The 19,919-nt window shown below is 43.1% G+C and overlaps 1 protein-coding gene across 1 annotated transcript in view; it reads right to left on the bottom strand.

Moving 5' to 3' along the window:
• GNA13 (G protein subunit alpha 13) overlaps nt 1-19,549 on the bottom strand; it is a 40,171-nt gene extending 20,622 nt beyond the window's left edge. The window contains exons 1-2 of the mRNA XM_045984389.1: nt 18,691-19,549; nt 15,644-15,870 (exon numbers count right to left, since the gene is read on the bottom strand). Coding sequence (XP_045840345.1) covers nt 15,644-15,870; nt 18,691-18,973 — 510 coding nt within the window. The 5' untranslated portion in view covers nt 18,974-19,549. The remainder of the gene's footprint in view (nt 1-15,643; nt 15,871-18,690) is intronic.
• Nucleotides 19,550-19,919: the final 370 nt, after the last annotated feature.

Below are 19,919 nucleotides of genomic sequence, written 5' to 3'. Positions count from 1 at the left end.
TGTAGCCTGATGTCAGGACCCACAAGACCATGACCTGAGCCAAAATCAAGAGTCAGAGGCTGAACCAACTGAGTCACCCAGGCGCCCCTAGTTTTCTGTTTAAAAATAAACATGGCAGTACAATAAACAGTAGAGAAAATCTATACTACCAAGGTAATTAAGCAGTAAGAAATTTTCTTCTGAAATCTAAGTATACATGTGATTCTGCAAATGAGAACTCAAAGTTAATATCCAGTTTCTCTTTATATAGAGAACCAATCACTAGCCAAATGCTAAAAACAGCAAAACATTACCTGAAGAAATACTAATGAACTACAGAATAGATGTCTGGGCTCTAAAATGGCTAAGTGCAATGGTTTAAAGCTGTTTACACACTTCCCATGCATGTGAAGTCTTTCATCTGCAAGTTTGGAATACTTTAAAGATGAAAAACAATCAAGAGATTAGAGAGAAAACCAGAAATCTGTTTACTCCTCAAACTGATTACCCTTGGGAATTGTACTACTTCCATCGCCACAAGAAGGTTCTGGTATGCCTGTAATGCACCTTTAATTTTCATCAGTCTTATAATCCCCCAAACTAAGCCAGATCAAAGTTTCCCGAATATTCATTAGGTAGGCTTCATTAAGCATACATTTGGAAAAATCTATTCAAAAGGAAACATCCACTCACCTTTAAAAGTGACCTATATATTCTTTTATTTTATTTTTAAATTTTTTGAAAGATTTTATTTAAGAGAGAGCGAAGACATGTGCATGAGCATGGGATGGGGATCCCATGGATCCCAGGACCCTGAGATCAAGACCTGAACCAAAGGCAGATACTTAGCCAACTGAGCCACCCAGGCACCCCAACATATATGCTTTTTTAAAAAAACAGTAATTTATATTGGTATACACTAGTAATTTAAGCCCTGCAAATATCATGATGAAGCCATATCTAAATAAGAAGACTTTAGGGCAATATTCTATGAATAGACTTTGAGCAACCTAAGCTTTTCCACCTAGCATTTACTTATGTAAGTTTACAGTAAGAAGCAAATGGCAAATATAAATAAGGTACAGAAGAGAAAAGTTCGGTGTTAAAGCTGGTTAATGAATCAAGACTCTTCATTTCAATCTAATGATGCAGCTAATAACAAAGGCAGAAGATAATACATATTTTTAAAAATTATTTAAAGACTCAATTTCCCATCAGATTGGTCCTTTCTCTATTCTCTTCACATATTCACATGAAGATATGAAAGTTACCATGATACTGTTCTGCTCACACTGTTTATCTGAAATCTAAGATTCTAACATTATATTTAATTTCTCAACGTCGGTAAACATAAAACCTGGCCTAGTTATATGTTAAGAGTTTATTCATAGCTTTGAAGATGACAATGAAGTGAGAAGAGCTTGAAACCACTGTATTTCAAGTATGTGAAATATACTAGTTCTCTAAAGAGTTCCATGTCTTTCCCCCCAGCTAATTTTTTTCTTCAAACTAAAATACGAAGAAGAGGCCAGCCAGCTTTATACACAGCGTAGGCACATAAGGCACGCACAAACCCTCCCCCTGGTTCTCAGAGCTGGCCACAGGGCAGGCTCACTTCTTCTCTCCGTTAGTGTCCTTCAACCTTCTCCTTTCACCTGTTCTTCCATATCTTTGAAAATGACAACCGCCTCCTCCCCTTTTTAAAAATGGCTTTCCCTATTCCTTTTTCTCTGGAAAAAAGCATTATACAGTACCGATGTGATACACGCTGCATGTCTGGAGCGAGGTCATGCTGACATCTTCATGATGAAAGCATACTTATTGAAGTACTATCACTCGTGCGGGTTTGGTTCACGAGGAACAAGACGGTATTTACTTATCTTAGAAATATACAAGCTCTTGTTCTTTGTCAAAGGAAAACAGGTCAATATTCAGTGGACTCCAAGTGAATGCAGTTTCAAATTCTGGCCAGCGTTTTCGATGTGTATCACTTAAAACTTCCAGAAGAGCCAAAAATTAGTCAGTTACATTAAAAACCACCCCAGTATTTGAAAACATTTTTTTCAAAGTAAATACTTTTCCTGACTAATCTAAGATAGTTTATAACAGCCTAAACAGAACTTCCCCCAAAAAGTTTTGTCTAATTTAGGCAATTAATTTCCACGTTGCCTGCATATGAGCTGTAAAAAACTCGTGCACAAGATTAAAAACAGGAAAATTTTGGACCAAACTAAGTTATCGCTTTATTTTGTAAACGGCCCTTTCCTTGCCATTGCTCACAAATTAATAAGTTCCTTTTTACATCCAGTTTTTCAATGAGATTTCTCACCAAAAAAAATTTAAGGCTAATGATCATAGTTTTCTAAGAGTATTACTGTAGTCCTACCAAATTCCAATTCACACATAATACAACATATACAATGCAGTTTGGTAATCTTCTACTATAGAAATCACAAAAAAGAACCTTACTTTCATTAAAACATTTCATCCCGAAGAAACAAAAAAGTTTAGCCATACACTTAGTAAATATTTATGCAAACATATGTATCTTCTACTTATGTGCATGTACCTAACATATATAAGTTATTCAGTTTTGTTATCTTGAGTACCAATTATTCTCTAAACCCTACTTAACAACTACAATCCCTTCTTTAAGATAACACAGGTTTCAGAATGGAGGTCAGCATTCCTTTTTAAAATTTTCCCTCAAAAATTAAGCATTTTAATTAAAAATTAAAGATTTTATTTACTTGAGAAAGATAGAGATAGAGAGAAAGAGCCAAAGAGCACAGATGGGGAGGAGAAGGAGAAGCAGGCTCCCCGCTAAGCAGAGAGCCCAACCAGGGGCTCGATCCCAGGACGCTGGGATCATGAACTGAGCCAAAGGTAGATGTTTAATTGAGCCACCCAGGTGACTCTAAATACAGACTTTATTTTATTTTATTTTAAAGATTTTATTTATTTATTTGACAGACAGAGATCACAAGTAGGCAGAGAGGCAGGCAGAGAGAGAGGAGGAAACAGGCTCCCTGCAGAGCAGAGAGCTCGATGCGGGGCTCGATCCCAGGACCCTGGGATCATGACCTGAGCCGAAGGCAGAGGCTTTAACCCACTGAGCCACCCAGGCGCCCCTAAATACAGATTTTAAATGTGAAGAAGCAGTTTAACATGGCAGAGATGGAGGGCCAGAACCGCTAGCATATATAATGTAGTTCAACTGGGTAGCAACCTGGTAAGATTTAGCTCATGTTCCCACGCAGCACGACCACCTCCTGCTCATAAAAAAATATAGAGAGGAAAGAATTTACATTTAAGTCAAAAATCCACCCATTTCTAGAAAAATCCCTTACCAGTTCTCTGGGAAAAATTACTTCCTCCAAGACATACTAACATTGCAACATTAAATGAATAGGATATAAAATTGTACAGAAAGTACAGAAAAGTTGATCTCCACCTCCAATACTATTTTCAAGTATCAGAAGGAAATATACCAAAATGTCAACAAAGATATCTTAAAATGGTGATTAGGGCTAACTGGATGATTTTCTAAAATGGGCATACATTTTTAAAATTTAAACTTTAAAAAGCTAATTTGGATTCTGGAGCCTTTAAGTAATTACCTCAAAAAACAAAAAGAAAATGATTTTCTTATTTTTCAGTTTCTACCTAATGATTACACTAAAAAGCTTAAAGTTTTGAGCTCTGAAAAAATTCTCCAAAGTTAAAATACTTTTTTTGAAAAGGGTCAATCACACACAATCCCGCTAATATATAAAGAAACATTAAGGGGCGCCTGGGTGGCTCAGTGGGTTAAGCCTCTGCCTTCGGCTTGGGTCATGATCTCGGGGTTCTGGGATCGAGCCCCGCATCGGGCTCTCTGCTTGGCGGGGAGCCTGCTTCTCCTTCTCCCTCTGCCTGCCTCTCTGCCTACTTGTGATCTCTCTCTGTCAAATAAATAAATAAAATCTTAAAAAAAAAAGAAAGAAAGAAAGAAACATTAAGCTCTGCCAGAATGAAAATCTTCAGTAGAACATCTTTTTTTTTTTTTTTTTTAACTCTCAAAAAGAAATGACCTCAACTGTTAAAAAAAAGGAAAAAAGAATACAGTCTTCCAACACAGGACATACTTCCCAAATACAGTTTCAATTCCCCTGCTGTCTAAATAGAGGGGCCTATAAGAGTCCTTCTGAATGCACACCAGATGGAAATTTCTGCTCTATGATGATGTGCTACAATGCGTCTTGAAATCCCCACAACTCAAACACTATGCAATAATTGCAACATTAATTAACATTAACAATTAACATTAATAAAGAAATTCCATGCCTAAAATCATACAGCAGATGGGAGGAAAATCCAAATCACTTTATTCCATTTTAGTGTTCAGTCCATCAGCACAAGTTCTCTTGTCAAGAGAAGCTCCACGCAGCTTACAAGGGCATTAACTACCTTTCCTTTCTCCATCTGCTGATCAATCGTGTCAGACAGCAAGGCAGTGCAACCTGTGAATGTTTCTAAACACCGATGAACGTGGGAAATAGTTCAAAATGTATGCTGGCCTATCAGTTCCTGTTTCCAAATCACTGTTGAGTTAATTATAATTTGAAGGGATGCAGGAAAGCATGGTAGTGAGTATCAGACATGGGCTATGGAATCATACAGCCCTGACTTTGAGTAGTGGCTCTAATCAAAACCTGCTGTGAACCTTAACCTCTACGGACCTATGTTTTCTATACAAGATGACATGAGCAGGACCCATACTCTCTAAGGTCTTTTCTAGGCTAGTAAACAGTGATTGTGCACATTCCTGGCGGAAAGGCAGCAAAAGCAGTATACTAGAGCATTCGTTGTCTCACTGGCCAGCATTGGGGCTGGCTTATCCGGCTCCCACCAGACTGAGAGCCTGCACCAAGGCAGCTGAACAAGCAGTTCTTAAGCCCCAGGGCCTACCCGGTCCAGAACTCGGTGTGGGCAGGTGTTCGGTGCATGTCTGCTGAAGGAACAAAGGAATGAATGTGTTTTACTGATCAAGTTATTGCCCTCACTAAACAGGAAATGGTCATAAGTAAAACAATCACGTACAAAGTGAAAAACTCTTCTGTGTCTGCCTGGCCTAATGTTAACAGCATTATCACCTGCTATGAACTCTGCTTCTGAGACAGTGAGATGCAAAGAAATCGGTTAGTATAAACACAATGTCCTTTTGAACTCTGAAAAGGCTTGAAAAAACCCAACCTACCAAGCCAGGTGGTTCAAAGTACTGCAAAAGGGTAATGAGAAGAGTCAGCTTAATCTCAAGTGGATCTTCTCCACTTCCTCAACTCTCTTCCCTCTTCAGGCCCTTCCAGCCTGGCCTCTCCCTCACCAGGTCACCTGCCCCAGTCAGCAACAGCCTTCCAGATGCCAAAATCAAGGAACACGTCAGTCTTCGCCTTACTGCGCCTCAGTGGCATGCGGCACCGCTGTCCACTCATTTCTTCTCCAAAACACTTCTCTGGCTCCCAGGGCTCTACACCTTCCTGAAATTCTCCTACCTTTCTGGCCATGTCTGCCAGCATCCCCTTCTCTGAATGTTCTCGAGCGGCCTGAAGGTCCCTGAAGACTTCATCCTGAGCCCTATTCTCTCTCACACCCTCTCCGAATGAATGCACACATTCCGTAGACTTTAAAGATCACCCAAATACAAGTAACTCCTCAATTTCTAGCTGCAGCTGAAAGCTCCATTCTGGATTCCAGACTTCTGTGTCCAACTGCCTACCTGATTCCGTCTCTATGTCTCACCGAGATCTCAACCTAATATGCCCAACCTGAAGTCTTCATCTTCCCCCTCAACTCTCTCTCACAAAATCTTTTCATTTCAGCAAAAAGCACCGCCATCTACCCGTTCATGTAGATCAGAAGCCGAGTCACTCTTCACGTCTGTCTCCCCGTCACTCATCTCCAACCTGTCAGATCCCCAAGATTTGCCCCACAAAGCGCATCCTGAAGCCACCGTCTCCCTCCATCTTCACAGCTTCCACCTGATGAGAAGTTGTTCCTTCCACAACAGTCTCCTAACCCTGGAACTGCTCAGCATCCAGGGCCTCTCAACAACGGTCTGCTGACTAATCATGGCTCTTCTCATTGCCCCCAATTTCCAGATTCCAGCAAGCTTTCCCCCACCAACGTCCCGCACGCATGGTGCTCCTTCTGCTGAACCTTCCTTCTCCTCACCTGGCCCACCCCTTCCCACCCAGGGGGTCCTAACTTACAGGTCACCTCCTCAGACCATCCTCTTTTTCCTTCAGGGCTTCCTTTTCTTGTCCTTCAGACCATTTACCACGAATGTCGGTTCCTCCAATGAGCAAGAGCAGTGAGAACAGAGACTGCTCTCATTGGATTCACAAGCAAATGTCCAGTCTGTGGAAAGGGAGGGCCTGGCTCATTACCAGATGTTCACTACCATGTGACTGGAGGGCTGCTGGGAGCTCCCAGTTAACTGTTACCAACTTGTGAAAGAACAGATCTCCTGAAATCTGCTACTCGAGGCCTTCTTGCCCACACTGTCGTTCCTGTTCGCTCTTTACTTTTCCTATTTGAGAAAGACTGTAAGGAAAATGGATACTCAAAGTAATGCTCTAAACCTTCATACCTGCATTTCATACAGAATAGAATTACATATAAGAACACAAGATGAGGGGCGCCTGGATGGCTCATCAGAAGAGCACATGATTCTTGACCTCAGGGACCTGAGTTCAAGCCCCACACTGGCTGTAAAGATCACTTAAATAAATAAAACGTTAAAAAAAAAAAAAGACGAACATACACATTCCCTTCAAAAGAATGCATTTCTACACAATAAAAGTTTAAAAAACAAAAGAGCCTTCTTTTTCAAAATGAAGTTATCTTACATTATGACCTGATGTGCAAAATGCTATTTAACAGGTAAAAAATCTTGGTTTCTTACTAAGTTGTTAACACCAACCTTAAAACTGGTTGCAACATTTGATCATAAGATAATTTTAAAGAGTCAAGGAAAAAATTAAGCAGTACATATAATTCTCCTTGCCCTTTTCTAGAACTAAAACGTGTGACATCTATATGGTATAAAGTCCCTATAATTTTTGAAGCTGTAGCTAACAAACAATAGTTTTACTGCAAACGTAGCAAGTAACAGTTAAAAAGAGCAAATCATTACTATTGCAATATTTTAACTCAGTAGGCTAAATCACATTACTCTCTTTTAAATATTTAAACTAGGATGAATAGTATTTGCAGCTTTGTGAAAATACAGCACTCACTCACTTAGGCTTTTAAAATCAATAAACAGGAATTTAGGGACCATCTCACATGGGAACAACAATCTATCTAAAGCACGATCTTCTCGTTTGTTAGGCCTCCTATAACACGGAGTTGGCCAGGCAATAACTTGTGACTCTAGCAACTAGGAAAACCTAGTAGCTTCCATTTTTTTCACTTAGTATCAATTAGTGCACCTCATGAGGCCTAAATGAAAAGTCACACAACGACATGTAAGATGACAGATATTCCTACTAGGTAGCTAGTCTTGGTTAACAGAAAAATAATTCTTAAAAAGATTATCCAGGGAATAAGAGTAACCAGGATATTGAAAAGGAAAGTCAAATTCTCTCACACCAATTATTCATTAGTTCCACTCTTTTAACCTTTCTAGAAGGGTGAGAAGAGAAATGTCCTACGAACAGGATAAATGTGGCAGCTCTGGCTCAAGAAACCCAAAGACACCGTTTTACTAGTGTTTTACTTGCCTGTTATGCAAAATGATCAGAAGTTATAAAATCTCAAAAAAAATAACATGAAATGAAAAAAAAATCATTCTGTATTGTGTAAGGAATTTTTTTTTTACTATGGAAAAGCAGCCCAAATAGCTTCTTTGCCTGCATACCTGCAAAGCCTCGACCAGCTGCAGACACAGGACCAGAGAGGGAGAGAGCACGCGTGTGGGGGTGGAGGGTCCCTGCAGAGATGGAGCAGAGAGGTGCGTGCAGTGGGAGGGCAGAGCGCAGGCCCCTCTGCCGATGGCTATCCTACAGAGCCGCCAGCAGAAAGATGAGAATTTGGTTAATTCAGCCCACACATCAGATTAAAAATCAAGTGAAGTGATATGAGAAGGCAACACGAACTAATACAGCAACACAGAGGAGCTCAGTTCTCTCTCGGATGTCCTACCTTCGGCAGAGACAACATACGGTGTCATGAGAATATGAGTCATATTCCGCATTTTTTAGAATTCAGGATTTTTATATCGGTAATCAAGTTCAGAGAGTGAAGCAAATCAATGCTCATAGGGCTTTATTTTGTTAGAAAGCTACTTATGGTTTATGCGCATATGGCTTATTAGAAATAGTAACAGCTCATGTTAATAATATGGTTACTATGGCTCAGGCACTAGGCCACAGGCTTATTTTACAGGGATCACTTCGTGCAATTTCTACATCAACTAATAATAATAATAGGTCTTTGGACAGTCCCTCTTTTACAATTTCAGAAACAGAAAGGCTGAGGGACTGCCTCAGGCTCACACACTGAAGGGCAGAGCCGGGACACAAGTTCTAGTTGGTCATCCAGTTCCATGTTATCCCACTGCACAGCAGATAACCACATCAAAGTGGAACACCACCACATTAAAACCATTTGTAAAAATGTCTTACAACATGTAAAATAAATCAATGAATTTGGATATGGTTATTTGCTAATCTGCTTGGAAAATACAGTTTCCTGGAGCAAAACCAAGCACACAGGTCTTAATGACTTAGACCTAAAGCCAAAACAAACCAATGGAGAGTGATTCCACTACTAGTTTTCTGCATCTCTTGTGCAATTGTTGGGGATGAAACAGTTCGCCCACTGCACTCATTTAAAAATCTTTTTTATTCAATTTGCCAAGAGAAGAAAGAGATTAAATTGGAAGGAGTAAGACAAACAGCAACCATCACTGCAACAGACTGGTAACTTTAACCAAGGCCACTGAAGTCGGATTCTCGAAACAAAATTACTATTTCCTTGATCCCTATCAGCCCATTCTGATGATGCTCTGCTAATGCGGATAAGACAAATTCTTCTGGAAAAAAGAGCATCTTGTAAAAAAAAAAATGTTCACGATAATGACCAAAGTAGACTCTATCATACAGCTGGAAAAAAAGACAAAGTACTTTCAAACAAGGAAATAAAAGTAATTGTCAACTTTCAGAAATACGCACTTAAAAAAATAGGCAGTTTCTAACTGGAACAAAAACTTACAACAAACTGCAATCTGGAAGGCTCGCAAGCAGCATAAAAACTGTGGCCGCTCCGTGAGAAACATTGCAAAGAGCTCATAAAATAACAGAATACAAAGGTTCTGATAAACCCCTTCTGTACACCAAGCACAAAGCTGGGCAACTATTGCCAGGCGGGCCAATTTCCAAATGACACTTGCCTAAAAAATACATAGCTGCTTGTCAGGTAACAGGCAGCGTCATTAAACTTTCCCATTTCAGGGCCCACATTACAAACCACGTTCGCTGATGGAACATCAGGTGAGGATCACTAGTATAGTGAGTTTTCAAGGAGGTGAAGATTCAAACCACCTTTATTTATCATGATGAATGGTGGTTAGGATGAACTGTGCCACTAAATGAGTAAATCTACCATCAGTCATTTAAGATTTATATCATAACTATAATCTGAATTAAAAAAAGGAACAGCACAAGGACATATGAAAGTTCAGAAGAACGGTGCAACCACCAATGCCATGCCTTGTATTCTTAATAAAACCTTACACGTATTTAAAATGACGTGCTAGAACTTTCTAGGGGAGTGTTAATTATTTGTGTGCATGGGTGTTGGCCAGAAGAGGCTGGGCATGGAAGGAAAAAATGCTCCACGGATGTAATGCTTGAGTGCTCCACAATGGTCCACTGGCCAGCGCTGCGGACCAGGAGTTGGCAGACCAGGATTCCAGGGTCTAGTCTATCCTTTCACTAGCTGTGACCCAAAGCATCAAGAAACCTTTCTGCATCTGAACTTTTTCCTCTGTGAAATGGAGACAATAGCATGTATTTCATTCCTCTCACAGTGTTTTTAAGGGATTATATGGTAATATACGTGATAGGGCTCTGAAAAGTACAAAGCTATTTTCATAAAATGTAAAGTAATAAGAAGTGATATAATTATCAGCCCTTGAATTGATTTTCTAGAGAAAGAAACTGGCACCTGTTTTGGGCTAATAGGACAAGGTGTCCCAGCTTGGTCAGGCTGCTTCCTATCAGTGAACAAGGAAAAGGGACTATTCAATCCGGGGAGGCCTTTGGCAACTATAGTTCTCTTAAACTAAAGGCCACAAGCCTTTCTCCCGGGCTAGGTCCACTCTAAGGAATTCTGAAACTAAAGTCTAGTTTTCATAACAAAACCATTTCTTGGCTTCATCTCTTAGTTGTTTAGTGAACATTTTCCGAGCAGCATAAATTACTATACCACTAGCTTTATCCAGCAGTAAAACGTAATAAAGCAGCACAGTAATCTACAACACCTGGCTAGAGCCCAGACATCCCATAGCTAGTTAAGTTTTCACCAAAAAGATAAATAAATTAAAAAGATATAAACACAAACACACCAACATACTATGTCAAGAGATACACACGCATATAAATGCACACACATCCAGACAATCTCACGAAGTTGTATTAAAACCATAAGCACATGCCAAAACAGCCTCTCTGTTTTTAACATACAGTACTATATAGCTCTGGGTTGCTAAGATTTGGATAAAAAGGAACCACTTTCATCTGATCGAAAATTCACCAAGAAGCAATTCTATCTATGGAGACCTAAAATTTTAAAATCTCCACAGTTATATATAATCCTTTTGTTAGATATGCTCAAGTGTTTTACCATAATCCTCGAATCCAGAGACAATAGGTTTTTTGCAACTTGAAGTCAAAATCCTGTTTTGATTTTATTCATGGAGAAAACAGACCAATTCCTTCCCCAACAGAAACATATTTTGCCACTGAAAGTAGTAACTGATTCATTTTTTTAAAGCCAATCCAAATTAGAGTTAAAGAATAAACCAGTGCCTCTAATTCTATAGCATTTCAAATCCATTCTGCAGGATAAAATATGTTAGTCCCAACTGAAGTTCCTATTTTACCTAGCGCTCAGCTCTTTATAGGTCAATGAATGGGGCTAAATAGTCACTCTGTTGCCCAGACTGAGAGCAGCTCTGTCTTAGCGGATCCGCTTGAAGAAGTGTAAAGTCCAGCACAAAAAACAAACTGTACTGCTTGAATAAGAAAAATTAAGTCTAACTGAAGGCACCACAATAACAAAGAAAATAACTTTGGTTTCAAGAACTGCAAAGAAAGACTGGTCATTACAGGAAGCTGTATTAGTGCTGACAAGTTAAAGTGTTTATAGAAACTAGGAAGCTCTGGAGTGTCCCTCCCAGTCACACACTTTCCTGCCCTATTTAACCAGTCCTGCTAAGCTAATGTTGCTTACATTTCCAAAGAAGTAACTGAATATTAAATATCTAAAAAAATTAACTGACAAGGATTCCTGGACATTTTGTTAGTTTTGCTCCGTAACTGCAGTTACACACTTTCCAGCCAAGCCCTGATTCCCATTAAGTTACCGAATTCCCTGACCACAGTCACACGCTGTTCCAGAGGGGGTATCTCATGTGTGTAGTGGTAGGCCATAGTGAACACACAGCCGACGCTCAGCATCACAAATAGTTAATCCAGTGCTAAGAGACCGCTGCTGGGTACGTATATCCCGGAAGCTCGTTTATAAGAGTTAGAAAGGTATCTCAAAAGCTAGAAGAGCAATGTAAATCTTGGATTTTTCTTTTTCCACAGTAAACTATTTAGCTTACCCATAATGAAACTAACCAGAAAAGGAAATGTTTGCCTTTGAGAACTTGTAAAAGAAAACATTCATGTTTGTACCCGAAATTATTACTAACAAATGAATGGCTGGCTAAAAACCTAAGCTGTGATCCCACTCCCCTATCCCTTTTGCCCTAAAGGCAAGGCAGTAGCTCATCTTAAGCAAAGAAACCATAAAAAGGCTTAAAAACTTTTCCTGTTTGGGTTTTTTTTTTTTTTTTGCATTTCAATTTGCATTAACAAATTTAATAATCAATCGTTAGTTGAAACAAAAAAAGATGAATTTTATCTCTCTGCTAACTCTTCTCTCTTCCCCTGATGGTGTTACTTTTTCTTTTTTTAAAATTTTTAATTTTTTATTAACATGTAATGTATTATTAGCCCCAGGGGTACAGGTCTGTGAACCTCCAGGTTACACACTTCACAGCACTCACCATAGCACATACCCTCCCCAATGTCCATAACCCAACCACCTGGTTTTACTTTTTCTATCCAAGACTCAAGAATATACATTGTTAAACATAAAAAGAAAAATTATGACTGTAATATAAGGACTTCCCAGCTCCTAAAAAATTAACAGACTAGCGTACAGAAATGATTCCTATTTCCCAGAAGACACTTAATGTGGGATGTTTCTTTTTTTCTAGAAGAACCTTATAATTCAGAATGTCTAAAAAAGAAGGAAATAAAATAAGTGTCTGGCTTTTATGCTAGTGAGAGAGAAAAAGACAAACAAGGCATTCCAATGGAGCTCCTACTTTGGTGGGAGACCCAAACACAAGTGAAACAAGTGGAGTACAGGCAACCAAACGAGAGCTGGAAGCAAGCACAGCAAGGAGAACACAGGGTGCAGAGCCGCATTCCAGCTGGAGGGCTGGAGAAAGCTCTGACCCTAAGGCACTGTCCCTCAAGGCGGCCGAAGGAGCAAATTCATCCAGATCACTGATGACTATCTGCTATACATACACATCACCGGGTCCCATCCCAGATTCCTGAATCAGAGCCTCTTGGGATGAGTCTAGAACTCTGCTTTTGTTTTGTTTTGTATTAAACAGGCATTCCAGTGAATCTGATGCAAGGGGTCCGGGGACCACATTTAGTCACACTGATACGTGATTACCGTTCTTCTAAGTCAAGGGTAGGACCTACTGAATAGATTTAGTCGTGAAAAACCTGACAGAAAGACCTTGTAAAGACAGCCACAGCAGCAGAAAATCAGGGCATGTGGAACTGAGAGGTTATCGGGTGTGTGAAGCAGTCTAATGAATACATTGTCGGAATCATAGGCAAGCTCGCTAGGCTTGACTCAAATAAAGAGTTGAACTCTGTTCGGGAGGTAACGGGGAAAGAACACAGCTTTCTGAACAAACCCGTGTGGTGTTTGAACAAGATTACCTGGGAGTCCAAGCAAGAGGTACTAGGACATTAATGGAAAGAGGAAAAGGAGGGAGCGGAGGCAAGAATTTTTCATCGGTGGAAAAAACAGGACTTGGGAATCTGCTGCGTGTAGAGAAGAAAAGGAATTAAAGAGGACCAGCAGGAATATTTTAAATGAGCCAGGTGCCGTCTTGATGTCTACCACTGTGCCAAGCACCACACAGCAGCCAAGAGCACAAGAGTCACTAATTCAGTGTAATACTTGAACTCCTATACGTTGACAGGCACCATTAACAATGCCAAGGACACACACAGGAAAAAAATTCCTGTCCTCCAGGAGTTTAAAATTACATCCTTCCCTGTTCCTCTCTTCTTCTGTCCCTACTTTTTATGGGGAAGAGTATTTCTGGAGCTTGTCACTCCTTGTGCTCAAGACCTTCTTTGTTCCTAAAGCATCAGCTGCGCCCAGTGAAGAACATGTAGGCCCTCACTCTGACAAAAATGGTTTTGGTTATTTGTTCTTAATGGCAAATACTCAGGAATGCTTTTTCTCCACTACGATAACAGGACAGTCTTGATACAAAACTGTTAGAATGTAAACGTCCAGGGATGCCTGGGTGGCTCAGAGGTGCTTCAGCTCAGGTCATGATCCCAGGGTTCTGGGATCGAGTCACACATCGGGCTCCTTGCTCAGCTGTGAGCCTGCTTCTCTCTCTGCCTCTGCCTGCCACTCAGCCTGCTTGTGTGCTCGCTCTCTCTGACAAATAAATATGATCTTTAAAAAAAAAAAAAAGAATGTAACGTCCAAAATCAAGTGTCAGTAAGGCCCAACTTCAATTAAATGGACTTACAGAACTTTCCCTCAGAAACCTTTAGCGTACAGCTGTTTATTCCTTCAGTCAATACCAACCGTACGCTTTTGCAGCTGGATGTGTCTCCCCTGACCTAGAAGGATGAATAACGTCCTCAGAAACCTTAGAGTGGAAAGTATGGTTTGTTCAAGAAAATGAATTAAGAAGAAAGGAGAATAAGCAGCACCTAAAAGCAAGACGGAGGCTGACAAGAGATGAGAAACAGTGTACGGAGGAACTATCGGCTATAAAATAAGAAATATTGACCAGAGGACAAAAATTAACCATGAATCTAAGAACTGGATGGAGATCACGTGTCAAGTTAAATTCGTAATTGTCAATATAATGCTGCCAACGATTTGATTTTAATAATAACATGAGATATAGTCTTTCCCTTTCGTTAATGGACAACGTACCTGACAAGATACACACACCCAAGAGGAAAACTATACAAGACAGTAGGTAACCAGCAGCTACCGCTGTACGGCACCCGTGAGAGCCATAATGCAGAGAAAGTAAAGATCCAAAACTCAGCTTTATAAAAAGCCGTCATGAACATGGTTCTAGAACTTTTAACAACCAAGACGCTTCTGAGTACAAACTGTAACAGCAAAGACTGCCGGCTGTGTATCATTCTGTAGCCACACCCATAAGTGTGGATCACTTTAATGCCAATGACATCATCAAACAACTTTCTAAGCAGTTTTACTTTCAACTGTCACTTCTTTGGGATCATATTACAGTAAAACACTTCCAATCTGAACTACCTCCAAACTGCATACAGTCTAGATTGTTATCATTCCTGGGACCTTTCCGGTCTTCGGCAAATAAAACCCAGAATACAATCAAAGCATTCACAATTAAACTGCAAAACACTTGATTTTAAAAAAAATCGATTTCAATCATTATTTGTGTATCTTTAACCTAGATCAGATCCTTTTCTTCTCCCACCCTCTCCACAGCGCTGTGTAACGGCTATAAATGTTACAGTAGTCTAAGATTATTTTGCTTCTAAAGAAGCAGCGTTTTGCAAAATGTGCTTAGAAACCTCAGAAAAACACACACACAGCATGCAACAATGACTTAAATGTTATCGAGGACTTTAATCTCTTTATAAATTAATCTGAATCATAAAACGAGTACATCAAAAGGCCACACAGATGACACATCTGAGCAACGAGGTCTCGCAGTCTGAGAACAAAAGACCGATTTTTCAGAAGGATGAATATTGTTGCTACAATTAGGAGGAAATTGTTTTCAAAAGTAGAATAAAATTAGGAGAAAGTACCTAAGAAAATCACTATCATCTCACAAAAAGGAATAATGACCAATTACACATGACTGTTTCACCAAATCTCAGGGGTTTACCTTATTTTTATCTTGCTTCAGAAAGAAGCTCATCTATATAGCAATCCAAATTTCTGAGGCTAAAATTCTGGATAGATACATTTCAATGTGGAAGTCAGTGAAAAAAGGTACGTTAGAACCAGTTACCGGTAAATGGTATTAAAATAAAATGACAACAATGTATAAGAACAAATCTCTTACCAGTTGAAACTCTCGACGCCGGTCATAAGCATTCTGTATACCACTGTCTGCCCACAATGCTCTTATAACAGGGAGGTATTGCAAAAAAACTTGAGTTTCCACCATTCCCTGGGACGCCATGGGAGACCGGGTGTCAAACGCCATCATCTTGTCTCCGCTGACTTGGTTTGAGTTATCTCCCCACGGAATATGAAGCTTCTCTCGAGCGTCTACCAGCACCCTCATACCTTTGTGGGGAAAGAAAGAGAAAGGTGTGCTAGGAGTCATCAGATATTCTCACTGGCTCTATTCCATTATCACCTTCTGAAGCTTCTTGCCTCCTCCAGGCCCACCTCCTCCCAAACTGGAGACCAACACTGACATAAACACCCCTAACTTCTCAGAGCTTAAAAAAAACTAACACTTGTTCACAGTCATAAGATTAGAGCCTTGAAAAGCAAATACTATTAACACAATTGCTCTTTTTGAACGATTTTGAAAATGTTCTAATTTATAAAATAACTTTTTATAAACTTTTAGTAGAAGGTAGTCACGGGATGCCTGGGTGGCTCAGTTGGTCAAGCCACTGCCTTTGGCTCGGGTCATGATCCCAGGGTCCTGGGATAGAGTCCCAAATCAGGCTCCTTGCTCGGCTGGGAGCCTACTTCTCTCTCTCCCTCTGCCTGCTGCTCCCCCTGCTTGTGCTCTCTCTGTCAAATAAATAAATAAAATCTTAAAAAAAAAAAAAGAAGGTAGTCACAAGAGAACCAAAACCAGTAAAGGATAAAGAAATCATGCTGCACAGGCCAACTTCCAAGCTCTGAAAAAAACAGCTGCAGCTAAGATTTTCTGAGCCCCTCAAAGACATTTATGAAATGCCAAGAGTCAAACATTATCACTCTGAGTTCGTCTGCTCCCTGAGCAGCACCCGGCTGTAACGCAATATCGAGTGGTCTTTTTTTTTATTAAGATTTTATTTATGAAAGAGATACACAGGAGCAGAGGAGCAAAGGGGGAGGGTGGGAGAGAATCCCAAGCAGACTCCAAGCTGAATGTGGAGCCTGATGCAGGGCTAGATCTCACAACAGAGATCATGAGCTGAGCCGAAAATCGAGTCAGAGATTAAGCCACCCAGGCACCCCAACACCAAGTCTTCTAAGAACCCATTTGAAACTCAAAAACTCCCAAACCAACCGTCTAGTCAGTGTAAGTCACAGGAAAGCCTTAGATTTCCCCAGCAGGGAGGAAGAGCAACTGCAAAAAGTACACAGAAATAGAATTCAACTCACAGAGCTTAACCCAAACCCAGGATTTCTAATCACTGAACTGTTATCTTTGGTCCATCTTAATTAACAGTCACATGACTACTCAGTCAATTGTCTGGATAACATTTTGCTGTCAATGTTCCGATCATGCCAACTCAAAAAAGTAGATGTCTAGTGACTTATTTCATCTCACAGCCACTGCTCAAAGTAGATCACACTTAGGACCCAGTGCACAATAAGGACCAGGGGTTTACCTGGCTCATAATCAGTTAACATGCTAACCCTATTCATTGACATGACTCCTTAAGTTCAGCGGCATCAGGATAAAAGGTACTTTCAATTAAGGACTGGCAAGGCGGAGCCCTAATCCTTGAAAGAGACCTTAATTAGTTCTGTGCTCAACAGTAGGATGGGAAAAACACAACTGTTTTATATAGCCTAACTGCAGCAACACCAGGGCTCAGAGCGGCTGGCTGTCATCGGTGAGCTCCTGGCCTAGTGCTCTTCTAATTACCCCACAACCCCCACCCCGTCGTGGGGTGTCGGGGGTGGTGGATATTTTTCCTCAACTCAGTTCTGGGAGGGAAAAAAAAAAAGGTGATGAGAAGGAGTTGCTTAAGAACTTCCTGAACAAAAAAATCCCACTTAAAGAAACGCTGCTGGCAAATGTGCTGAAATCTGTAGCAAACCCCTGGAGAACTGCTACCCAGACGGTGGCTTCCTGAGGCACCTGAAGTACCAGGCTCTGTATCTCAAATGTGTCAAAATGCCTCTTCAAACTAGAAAATGTTTGGTACTAAGAAAAATGAGCGAGAGCAGAGAGCCCCATGCGGGACTCGATCCCAGGACCCTGAGATCATGACCTGAGCTGAAGGCAGAGGCTTAACCCACTGAGCCACCCAGGTGTCCCTCCGCATCACTTTTTAGGCCAAAGATTGTTTATACCAAAGCACGACTTCATTTAAATAGGAGAGCAAGTGGTAGTACCCCCCCCACCCCAGTTATTAAGCAAAAAGGAGAGAGGAACGTGCTGCATAGTGATTGCAGGCAAAACATCCTGCCCAACCGTGACAAGGGGGCGAAAAACCACTGATGCTAATTTTTTCAGACTAACTGTATGGGTCTACTCTTTCCTGATGCCAGCCCAGTACACAGGACTCCCTGAAGTTGCGTTATCTTTGCCCAAAAGGGCCCAGGAACTGTCTGTCACCCTTCGCCCTTGACAAGTCTCAGGCAAAAAAGTTTCCTTATTGAGACGGTTCCAGGACTCCCTTGCTTAAGAGGCGGCCAAAGAAGCAGGGAGTTGGGAGCAGCCCCGACCCCATGTGACTCGGGTCACCCACCCGGGGCGGCGAGGTTGGGCAGGCAGCGCCGGGCCGGCGGATGGGGGTGTGGGTCCGGGGTTGGCTCTTGGGTCATCTGGCCTCGTCTGGAGGAAGGCAGGCGCGATCACCCAGCACCCCGAGAAGCCCGGCTCGCCTCACTTCCCTCTCGGAGGGGACGAGGCCAGCGGCGGGGGGTGAGGTGGGGGACTACCCGTGACCCCCTCTCGAACGGCAAGGGGGAAAGCGGGGCGCCCCCGGGCATCCTCTCCCCGAGGGCGCAAGGGCTCCTCGCGCAAGCAGGACCGACGCCCGGGGCGCGCCCCCTTCCCGCCCGCCCGCCCGCCGGCCCGGGTCCTCCGCCAGGGACAGGAGCGAACGAGGGCGGTGCCCGGCCCCGCGCCGGCCGCCTCCGCCCCCCCACCCGGCCCGGCCCGGCCCGGCCCGGCCCCACGGTCTCCGCGCGACCCCCGCCCGGCACCTTTAATCACGTTGCTGTAGATGGTGGGGCGGAACTCCTCGCGCGCGCGCTGGTCGAAGTCCTGCCCGTGGATGATCCGCATCTGCTTCAGGAAGGTGGACTTGCCGCTCTCGCCCGCGCCCAGCAGCAGGATCTTCACGAGCCGCTTCACATAGGTCTTCTCCCGGGACAGGCATTTGTCGATCTCCTTGGACTTGCGCTGCTGCTCGGCCTCGCCGCTCGTCAGCACGCAGCCGGGGAAGCACACGGACAGCACGGACCGCGACGGCAGGAAGTCCGCCATCTTGCCGCCGCCGCCGCCGCCTCGGCGGGCCCCTCCGGTTCCCTCCACCTCCTCCTCGGGCGGCGGGCGGCTCCTGCAACGAGGCTCGAGGGCGGGGAGCGCTGCGATGGCCGGAGCGCGCCCGCAGAGGGAGGGAACCAGCGAGGTGACTCGCAGGGCGGGCCGGGCAGGGCGGGCCGGGCGAGCCGGGGAGGGAGGGAAGGAGGGCGGGCCCAGGAGGGGCGGTGGCCCCCGGGCGTGCGCGCGCCCGCCGCCTCCCGGGAGCGCGCACGCACGCCGAGGCAGCTTTCCAGCCTCCCCGGCCTTCACCGGTCGCGCTCGAGCCCGGCGCGCGCGGGGGTGGGGGCAGTTGGGAACGGTCACGTGGTCTCCGGCCCGTCTGGGCGCGCGCTGGCGGAGCCCAACTTTCTGTTTCCCTTTAATTAGCTGCCCTCACTGACGGGCAGAAGCCTTTTCCCGGAATCCTGGAGGCCCGAGACCAGGTCCCAGACACTGCCCTTTGGGCTCTCCTACCGCTATCCACGCTCTTACCCCTGGGTTACGTGCCCGCCGCCTCCTGTCACCCTTCGCGCGCCTAATTTCCACCCCTTGCGGCGAGCGGTGTTCAGACCGCGGGCGCGAGTCTGGAAGGTTTTAGTGCATTTTCTGAAGGTGGTTTCTCGGACATCCTGCTCTCCCAAGCCCGGAGTGATACCCAGACGTCATCAACCCCCCAGCCCCCTTTTTGCCGACCCTGCAAAAGACTCTCAGGGGAGACACGCGAGGAGGGGCGGTTGATGTCTCATTAATGTGGATTCCCACTCGAGTTGTCGCACTGTGAAGTCAGTGGATGGTGTGGCTGCGGAGGGTGAGGTCATGGTGAAAATCCCCCTAAACCGGACACTGAAGCAGACTCTTCCCTACAAGGAAGCAAGCAGATAAGCAAACAGACTGAGGACCGGAGCAA

This window comes from Meles meles, chromosome 18, assembly GCF_922984935.1.
Source record: "Meles meles chromosome 18, mMelMel3.1 paternal haplotype, whole genome shotgun sequence".
Taxonomy (NCBI): Eukaryota; Metazoa; Chordata; class Mammalia; order Carnivora; family Mustelidae; genus Meles; species Meles meles.
This window is presented reverse-complemented; position numbering and strand designations above follow the sequence as displayed.